The sequence below is a fragment of the Bidens hawaiensis genome, unplaced genomic scaffold (genome assembly GCF_021521415.1).
Source record: "Bidens hawaiensis isolate Kalapana, Puna unplaced genomic scaffold, B.hawaiensis_p1.1 tig00094817_1, whole genome shotgun sequence".
Classification (NCBI taxonomy): domain Eukaryota; kingdom Viridiplantae; phylum Streptophyta; class Magnoliopsida; order Asterales; family Asteraceae; genus Bidens; species Bidens hawaiensis.
Window position 1 is genome coordinate 1 of NW_027504532.1, and position 10,113 is coordinate 10,113.

At 41.6% G+C, this 10,113-nt stretch overlaps 2 protein-coding genes and 1 pseudogene across 2 annotated transcripts; 2 read left to right on the top strand and 1 right to left on the bottom strand.

Annotated features, from left to right (window-relative positions):
• Nucleotides 1-3,717: 3,717 nt before the first annotated feature.
• LOC143608038 (17.9 kDa class II heat shock protein-like) lies at nt 3,718-4,210 on the top strand. Its single transcript, XM_077083246.1, has one exon. It carries the CDS (start codon nt 3,725-3,727, stop codon nt 4,199-4,201), a length of 477 nt encoding a protein of 158 aa, XP_076939361.1. The 5' UTR covers nt 3,718-3,724; the 3' UTR covers nt 4,202-4,210.
• A 622-nt stretch (nt 4,211-4,832) lies between these two features.
• LOC143608036 (elongation factor 1-alpha pseudogene) lies at nt 4,833-5,712 on the top strand (annotated as a pseudogene).
• A 1,480-nt stretch (nt 5,713-7,192) lies between these two features.
• On the bottom strand, nt 7,193-9,411 carry LOC143608035 (uncharacterized). The gene is made up of 2 exons (XM_077083245.1): nt 9,345-9,411; nt 7,193-7,929 (listed from the first exon to the last, which is right to left on the bottom strand). Exons 1-2 carry the CDS (start codon nt 9,409-9,411, stop codon nt 7,271-7,273), a joined length of 726 nt encoding a protein of 241 aa, XP_076939360.1. The 3' UTR covers nt 7,193-7,270.
• Between the last annotated feature and the right edge of the window lie 702 nt (nt 9,412-10,113).

The window sequence follows — 10,113 nt, forward strand, 5'->3', positions numbered from 1 at the left end:
AATCCGCAGATGGTCCTCCGTTGGTGCGGAAGAAGAAGGCTGCCGGCGGGAAGGGGAAGGAGAAGGTGGCCTCCACTGCCGATCCGGTGCCTCGGTCTGATTCAGAGACCGAGAGCGAGGAGGTGGCGGGGAACCCGGGTGGTGATAGGACCACTGCTCCGGAGGCTGCGACTGTCACCTCCGGAGAGCCCCGGATGACGACGGTAGGCGGCGTAAAGAGGCCGGCTCCATCGGGTTCGTCCCCGCCTGTCCGCACTTTTAGGCTCAAGAGAACCCGTAAGTACAAACTTCCTTTTTTTTTTTAACTTCGTAGCTTTCCATCATTAATACTTATCTTCTTTGCGCAGGCGTTGATGCTACCGCATTCCAGGGTGGAGTGGGGAGGAGTACCTCCGGACCCATGACGGTAGGCTTGGTCAGCCTACCTGAGGCGACGACCCAGGCGGCTGCGCCTGCTTCCGTTGGTTCAGTTGCTCACCCCGTTGAGCCAACTGTTCCAACTGTGATGACATCACCGCCGGCTGTCAGTGCCATATTTACCGCATATTTCACTGAGCCGGCGGTTACTTTTTCTGCGCATTCCGCAGCGGCGACCACGGTTGTGAGTTCACCTCCGGTGAGTTCACCTCCGTTGGTTTCTACCGCGGCGGCCTCCATGCCTCCGACGTCGGCAGCTACAGCCGATCCTTCAGGTATGCTTGGGGCTTCTCGCCAACCTCTGCCTCCTTCCCATCTGCCTGACCTCTTGGATGGATTTCCCTTGGGTTCAGGTGATGGGTTTGGCGGCTATCGGCCTGTTGTTGACCCTACAGGTGCGTAGGGTTCTTTTGGCCTTTTTTTTTATATCATCTTTTCCTAACTGCTTTTTGTTTTTGCAGTGTCGGATTCCAATGAAGTGTATGTTCCACGATGGAACATCCGCCGAGGAACAACCCTTCGCACACCTGTGGAGTGCGTGGAGTGGGCTCGTCACGCAGCTCCCAGTGGTGCGTTGGGGGAAGCCATGGCTAGCTACCAGGAGGATAGGCTAACCAATGAGCTTCGGGTTCTCCTGGCCCGGATGCAGCCGCGCGTCGAGCTGCTTTGTCGTGAAAACGACAAGTTAAAAGCAGCTCGCATTCAAGAAGTAGCTCAGGCGCGGGCTGTCCGGGAGGAGAATAGGAGGCTCTCCGCCGCTGCTGCGGAGAAGGAGAAGGCGTTCAAGGCCCTTGAAGTTGAAGTTCAGGCCCGTCTCGAGGCCCGTTCCAAGGCTGCCCAAGCTATTAACGAACAGCTTCGGCTGGCTAAGGAAACTGCTCGGAACGCAACTGAAAGGGCCACCAAGGCTGAAGCTGTTGCTGAGCCTCTACGCCTCGAGAATGAGGAACTTAAAGCTAAACTAGAGGCGCTTCAACAGGCTCATGATGCCTTGGCGATGGAGGACGCGAAGAAGCTCCAAGAGATCCTGGACCAGAGGGGGGTGCTTGACCATACTGAGCGGAAGCTAAAGGGCGTTGAAGAGGCTGCGGCTAAAGAAGTGTTGCTTGCCAACCTCAACAAAAGTGAAGCCGAACGCGCCCGTAACCAAGCTCAAGCTGCCCTCAAGGAGGCTCTGGTTGCCAAGGAATGGCTTCTTCGAGAAGCGTTGTCTCAGGTATGTTTAGCTTCATAATGTCTTCACGCTTTTCTTTGTAAATAGAAAAGGTTTTGATACTTGTATATTTTTTTTGTAGGTTGTGCATCGAGTCTTCACGGACACATCATACGACGATGCCATGAGCGCAGCCCTCAACGCTTCTCATGAGGATGGGGAAAAGGCCGGCTTCCTGCTTGGTCTAGGGTTCGTTGAGAAAGGCATCCCGCCTTCCAACTTCCCTTTGTATGATGTGGACACTGAAGCTGTTTATGACCAAGCAGTGAATCAGTATGCCGCCTTCCCGCATCCGGTGGTGGAGAAGGTGAACGAAGCTGCTGCTGCTGATGATGGCTAGTTATCCTTAAAGCTTTCCTTGAACCGCCACGCTCTACTGATGGTGCTGGTCCAAGTGGAAGTGGCCCTGAAGCTTGATCCTGAAGATCCCTTCCCACTGTTAGGATAGGTTTAGCTTGTATAGATTTATATTCTTGTAGGCGGGTAGTTACCCGGCCCTTGTAATGAATATTATGAAATATAAATCTTTGTGCGGGTAAGACCGCTATTTTCACTGAATTACTTGCTTTATAAACGTTATATGACTTGCATACTTTAGTTTAAATTAGCAATTTTTCAAGTGTTTAGAAAAAGTTAACCTTTGAACGTGGTAGATAATAGGTTGAAGTTTTGCTTCCTCCTCCGTGATTGTGCGGGTAGGACCGTCACTTGCACTTAGTAGGATGGCTAAACTTTACCTATATCTGACCTGCGTAGAGGTTTTCCTCACCTTTTTAGAAATTTCTAAGTGTTTAGGATAAGTTAACATTTGAACGTGGTAGATAATAGTTTGAAGTTTTGCTTCCTCTTTCGTGATTGTGCGGGTAGGACCGTCACTTGCACTTAGTAGGATGGCTAAACTTTACCTACATCTGACCTGCGTAGAGGTTTTCCTCATCCTTCTGTTAGAAATTTTCTAAAGTATTTTGAATAAGTTAACCGTTCGACGCGCGGTTGTCAATAGGTTCGGTTTCCTCTCATGATTTGTGCGGTTAGGACCGGCACTTTCATTTAGTTGGATGACCAAAGTTTACCTATGACTGACCTGCGTGAAGGTTTGCCGTTTTTTGGGTTTATGCGGGTTTTGCCGCCTTCCCCACGCAACGACTTTCCACGTAATTATGCGGTGAAAACCGGCATATTAGTGTTGAATAAATTAACCGTTCGACGCGCGGTTGTTAATAGGTTAGTGCTCAGTTTCCTCTCATGATTCGTGCGGTTAAGACCGGCACTTTCATTTAGTGGGATGACTGAACTTTACCTTTAACTGACCTGCGTGAAGGTTTGCCGTTTTTTTGGGTTTATGCGGGTTTTGTCGCCTTCCCCACGCAACGACTTTCCACGTAATTATGCGGTGAAAACCGGCATATCAGTGTTGAATAAATTAACCGTTCGACGCGTGGTTGTTAATAGGTTATTCAGTTTCCTCTATCATGATTCGTGCGGATAGACCGACACTTTCATTTATTGGGATGACAACTTTACCTTCAACTTTACCATCAACTGACCGGCACTTTTATTTTAAAATAATGTTGTATGAAAAAGTTATGAACGTTTTAAAATGATTTGGGAGTTGACATGTGTGTTACATGTGAAAAGAGAAAGTCAACATAAGTTGGTTATTACCTTTATACTCTTCCCATTAATTTATTCTTTTAAATTAATCTCCACCATTTAAATATAAGATCAATAGATTAGATTCTTTATCATCCTTTTTATTTTTTTTTCCTAAATATTTTAACTTTAGCTTAAAATAAAATAAAGCTTTTTCTATTTTGAAATGTTGTTATTTTCGTGACAGACGTTTTTCCATTTTCTACGAAAATCATAACAAATAACTAGGAGACAAAAGAATAATCAAGAATATTATTGACCATCTAACATTCTAGACATCATCGAAACCTTCCAGAAACTACTCTCCCTTCATCCATGTTCCTTCCAGAAACTACCACTCCAACCCTATAAATTTAACTCCTCATTTCATCATTCATTCTGTATCACAACAAAATCTCAATTTCAATTCCAATTCAAATTCAAATTCACAGTTATCACAAAATGGACATCAGTTTGATGGGTTTCGACAGTCCCTTCTTCCGCGACCTCCACCACATCCTAACCGACGAACCCACCACCGGAAACAAGCCAACCACCAACGGTCCCACCAACGCTTACGTCCGTGACGCCAGAGCAATGGCTGCCACGCCCGCTGACGTCAAGGAGCACCCCAATTCCTACGTCTTTATTATCGACATGCCGGGTCTGAAATCGGGAGAGATAAAGGTGCAGGTGGAGGACAACAACGTGTTGGTGATAAGCGGAGAGAGGAAAAGAGAGGAAGAAAAAGAGGGAGTGAAGTATGTGAGGATGGAGAGGAGAATCGGTAAGTTTATGAGGAAGTTCGTGTTGCCCGAGAACGCGAACACGGATAAGATAAATGCGGTTTGTCAGGATGGGGTGCTTACGGTGACCGTGGAGAAATTGCCCCCACCGGAGCCCAAAAAGCCGAAAACGATCCAGGTTCAGGTTGCCTGAATGAATGGAAGGAGTGAGTATGTGGTATTATGGTTTGAATAAAGTGTAGGATGTTATGAGTTATGTGGAGTGTTGTGCGAGAAATCGATCTTATGTTTGCGAATAATGGATTGTAATATGAGTAATGTAATGTGATTTTCATTTTCTTGGTTTCTGGCTTTTTGTAATTCCCCTGTTTTATAGTTGTTGCCTACAACCAAGTTTTATACTACTTTACTTGGCCTCGGCTCTTTATTACTAAAGTTTGAGCTCGGCTTAATTCGAGCTTATGTTTTGAGCTTGAGTTTGGTTAATATATACAAATTGAAGTTCAAAATCAGCAGGGCCGTTTTTGAGAATTTATATGCTTCGGTCGAGCCTAAAAAGGCCTGTAGATCTTAACAACTAATGAAATAATTATAAGTCAAAAAAATTTAGGATTTTGTTTGGTTTTAACATGGTTTTAACACGAACTAGAAGTCCTGTTAAGTTATGTGTTCACAAATTGTTTGTCTAATAAACGCTTAATGTTTGCACACGTAGTTTGGTCAGGTTAAGTTCGTTTACAGCCCTGCATACGGGTCATATTACTAGTTTAATTTTTGAATTTTGAATATTATGTTTAATTTGTTTTTTCTCTCATTTGTTCCAGATGGATGCTACAACTCCTAAGTACTCCAAGAACAGATACAACGAAATCATTAAGTGTCATCTTATCTAAAGAAAGTTGGGTACAATCCTGACAAGATCCCGCTTGTCCCGATATCGGGTTTCGAAGGTGATAACATGATCGAACGGTCCACAAATCTAGACTGGTACAAAGGCCCGACTCTTCTTGAGGCTCTCGATGCAATCAACGAGCCTAAACGACCCTCGGACAAGCCCCTCCGCCTTCCCCTCCAGGATGTGTACAAGATTGGAGGAATCGGACTGTCCCAGTGGGCCGGGTTGAAACTGGAGTCATCAAACCAGGCATGGTCGTGACCTTCGGTCCATCCGGTTTGACCACAGAAGTCAAGTCAGTTGAAATGCACCATGAGGCGTTACAAGAAGCTGTCCCAGGAGATAACGTCGGGTTCAATGTTAAAAACGTTGCGGTTAAAGATTTGAAACGTGGATACGTCGCGTCTAACTCGAAAGATGATCCGGCTAAGGGTGCTGCCAACTTTACTTCACAGGTTATTATTATGAACCACCCAGGTCAGATTGGTAATGGGTATGCTCCGGTTCTTGATTGCCATACCTCACACATTGCGGTAAAGTTTGCTGAGCTGTTGACCAAGATTGACCGGAGGTCGGGTAAAGAGCTTGAAAAGGAACCCAAGTTTTTAAAGAATGGTGATGCAGGGATGATTAAGATGATTCCAACTAAACTGATGGTGGTGGAGACGTTTGCTGAGTATCCGCCATTGGGTCGGTTTGCGGTTCGGGACATGAGGCAGACAGTGGCAGTGGGTGTGATCAAGAGCGTGGATAAGGAGGCGACTGGAGCTAAGATAACTAAGGCAGCGGTTAAGAAGTCTGGGAAATGAACCGTGCGGGTTTGGTCCGTTGGGGTTTATGCTTGGTGGTTGAATGGTTTTTATTTGTTTTGTTTGGTTTTGTTGTCGTTGGTTAATACTTGGTCGGAGAACTGGGTGTTGGATAGGCGGTGGCGAGCCTAAATGTGTGCTGCATTAAGGTAGTTTTGGGTCAATAAGCAGCTAGATGTTTTTGAGTTTTTTTTTTGGTATAATGGATTTTAGTTGAGTATTTAGGGTTTTAACATGCTGCGTTGATGCTTGTTATTAAGTTTGTTCTTTGTTTTGATTTGCTTTGGGGTGCACATAACTGGTTTTTAGGCCCTAACTGGTTTGGTTTTGGTCAAAGAAAGTCAAAATCGGTTTTTCCCAAACCAGTTCTTTTTGCAGCCGGTTTTTTAGGGGATAATGATCGAATCAGTTTCAGTGAAGAAGTCTATAAGCAGATTACGGACCATCAGCTAGGCACGGCTCCAAGCCGGTTTCATCCGAATCAGTTATAAAATCAGTTTCGGTTCGATTATGAATCGGTTTCGATTCACAAACCGGCGGTTTGGATGTGCACCTCTAAATCATAATATACATAGATCTTATGCAGCAAGCAGATAAAATTTATTTATTATATTTATTATAATTAAAGCTTTTAGATAGGGGGCACAACCCCAAGTTGTATGTTTTATCAAACTAAAATAGTAAAATGCAAAATTAGTAGTCAACAATATATATATATATATATCATAAAGAAACTTAGGAAGGGGATATATGTAAATGCCCTTATATAAAATGTTTGCGTAGGAAAAAGGCCTACAACCATCTTTTCCAAAGATGTTAACTTGATGTTAAGAGTGTTTTTATATGTGCACCGCCTGCAAAGGGGTTTTACATTTTAACCAAACGTTAGGTTTTTATGATGCCATGTAAACATGCACTTAAGACATGATATGAGCATGTAAACAATGTTTAGCCTGGGGGATTACTTGTGAATGCGTGACGAGATCTAACAAAAGCTCATCTACATCTTTAGCTATCAGCTGGGGACGAATGCACCAGATGAGCCTTTGACAGATCTCATTCCTTTCAAATGCACCTATAATCTTTACCTATTAGTTGATAATCCCACCATATTACAACCTTATCCGAAACACATTCTTGTAACGGTACTTAAGGATTATCCAACACTAGAATGATTCAAACTTGAAACCCATCTTAAGTACAAAATGGCTACAATATGTTTGATCTCAGTCTATGTTTGTATTGCATCATACTTTCTTATGTTAATAATCCTAACCCTTATTTTCAAATTACAAAATTTAGAAATGAGAAAATGCAATCAAAATGAATACACATATCCAAAATTTGACTTAATAAGCAACATAACAAAGTAAACAACAAAAGAAATAAAACCTCGCTTTCGAAAAGTCAACTTATCAACACAATGCTGCATCATTTGTATCCAAATTTATTTCTAAAGGTTCAATATTTGAACTATTTGAAAAGCATCATATGCATTGCACTCTAAAAGGATCCAAAACGAAATTAAACCATACCGTATTCTGTCGGGTTTATGACATCAGAGGTTCTTTAGAGCCGAATCAGGTGTTGCCTTTGTAGTCGGTGTTAATCTTGCTAAAAGCGCCTTATTATGACAATGATCCGCATCAACAAAATAAAACTCACCGTTAGCCTTAAACGTCACAAACGGTCGATTAGTTTCCGGTAACCTAATATCAGAAAACTTAATAGTTTTAGTCACAAACGTTGCTAGCCACGTCATCATATCTGCCTCAAACGAGTCTGAACCGGGCTGCCACCTCAGCTTATGAATGTAAGGGCTCACAAACCAATGAAGAGCCAAAGTAGTTGAAGCACTCAAAAATATAACGGATGATGCAACAGCACCTTTCAAGATCACGTTCATGTCGGGTGAGGTCATAAAGGTGATAACGGGTCCTAATGATACTGAAAGACAGCAAGTGGATAGTGAAAGAAGTTTGACTTTTTTTATGGTGTTTGATATCGGCCCGTGATAAACGACTCCTGAATCTTTGTCGCCTTTTTCCGAATCTAGACCTTTTGGAGGTCCAATGGTGATCTTGTTATCTTCATTAAGGGCAGATTGAGATGCATATGCTCTCGGCAGAAGTGAAAGATGTTTTGCAGGGTGGAAGTTGTGAGTGGTGGTTTGACTTTTCTGAGTCAAACATCTTCCGGATGCGTGTGGATAGAAACCTGAAGAAGAAATTGATAAGATTATCAGTTATCAATGAAAGATGAGCGAACCTATATTTCAGACTACAAAAATCCAATAATTAATCAAATCTAAATCTAGCAAGCCTTTGATTAGCTAGGCTGTAAATGAAGCGAACGAACACGACGAAGTAGGCTCATGCTCCTTTGTTTAACTTTAGCCGAACAAACGACCGAACATGGACAATTAAACGAACGGCGTTTTCTTGTCCGTGTTCATTAAGAAAATGAATGTGCTCGTGTTCGTTTATGTTCATTCATTAACGGTATAAACAAACGGTTCATGGACTTACATGAATGAACATAATTGAACACAGATGAACAAAACATGAACAGCAATCTGTTGGCCTAAAATATTGATAAAACTAGACAAACGAAGGTAAATAAGCAAACGTAAACATATGAACATAAAACATAAATATAAATGAATGAACGAGACATGGGTTCATGTTCATGTTCATGTTCATTCGAATACTAAATTACTACTATATATAATTTATAACTTTGGTGCCGTAAGTGCCCTATTGGGCCACTTGGCGGCACCATACTAGTCCGTGAATTTTTGTGTGTGTGTTTTGTGTGTTTTGTTTAGTTCTGCTTCCATAACGAACATAAGGAAAACCGACCAAATGCCATTTTTTTTGTTTTAGTTCCGGTACCATAACAAATCTGACGGAAACCGACCAAATTCGAGTTGACTCGCCACCTCAACGCCTGTGACTGACAACGCTCGGATTTTACCAACGCGCAAGTTTATCATCCGACGCATGAATCCCCCCCCCCAATTGGCCACTGGTCCACCTTAATATTTATAATTTTTTTCCATCTTAATTGGCCACTGGTCCACCTTAATATTTATATTTTTTTTCATCTTTTAGCTCCAATATCTTAACGAGCAAAATCGACCGAATTCGTGTCGAATTACTGCCACAGTGCCAGAGACCATCAACGCTTGCATTTTACACCGCCCAAGTTTGCCGACCAAATAAACATAGTTTTAAATATTTTGTATTTTTATATGCTAATCTTTTTATATGTTAATTTGACGAATTAATTTTTTGGCTTCAACGCTCAAACTTTACCAACGAGAACGTAACCGATACTGAACCAATTCGCGTCGTCACACTCGGATTTTACCAACGCCTAGATTTCAAAGCAACGCGTCGGGTAGAAGAACTAGTTAACAAACAAAAACGAGCTTCTTGTAGAATGGTTAACGAACACTTCACTAAACATTTACAGGCCAGTTCGATCGATTAATGCTACATAATTCTACAAATCCGATAACTAATTAAGTCATATGAATATGAAAACAACAAGTAAAGTAAAGCCTAAAATGAAGTATAATATAAGTGTGATTACGCATATCAACAATTGAAAATAAAGTTGAAAGGAACCTGTGAGGAGCTTAGAGGAGGTCCGATGGTGTGATCGAACCAGGTGAAGAAGAATCGACCTCGCCATTATTTTGATTATGTGAACCGATCGATCTCACCCTTGAACACAGAGAGAGAGAGATCTTATCTAGGGTTTTGTGGAAGGGTTTCTGAAGATGCTTAGGTTTATCAAATTGGGTGTTTGGTGCTTAGTGGTGTGTGGGAGAGGTCTCAGGTTCAATTCTATAGCGATGTCTATGTGATAGTTTTTTCGCTACATTCTGTCACATGTTACATGTCATTTCAAATGTAAATAGACCATGGTTGGTCTCATTGGTGTTCAGATATATGAAAGATATTGCATTTCAAATAAAAAGAGAGGTATACTTAATAAGAGAGTTTGACGAGATAAAAACTTATGAGAGGAGATAACACAATCACGTTACATGAATCATTCTTAATTAAGAAAAAATAAATGGTTGTTAATAAAAATATATTAAATAAATAAATGTTTACTTCACGTTTGTAGTAAAAGCATTGAATAAATATTAAATGAAAATCATTTTTGTTAACAATATAACTCTTGATCTACTATAAATTCGTAGGTGATTATCGTGATTTCACAACACAAACCATCTTAAGCAAAAAACCAGAAGATATGTCAGGCATCTTATTCAAAGTTGCTTTTTTAGCGGCATCTACAATTTGTGTCAAATTACTATATATGTTTTATATGTAAATGTGGATATAGATATAGATATCATTATTAAAAAAAAATTGAGGTGTATTA

Bases quoted from the DNA above. Each gene is read 5' to 3' on its own strand.
- LOC143608035 (XM_077083245.1), bottom strand. From the start codon at position 9,411: ATGGCGAGGTCGATTCTTCTTCACCTGGTTCGATCACACCATCGGACC. The intron at 7,930-9,344 runs GTTCCTTTCAAC...TTTCTTCTTCAG, and splicing joins CTCCTCTAAGCTCCTCACAG to GTTTCTATCCACACGCATCC.
- LOC143608038 (XM_077083246.1), top strand. From the start codon at position 3,725: ATGGACATCAGTTTGATGGGTTTCGACAGTCCCTTCTTCCGCGACCTC.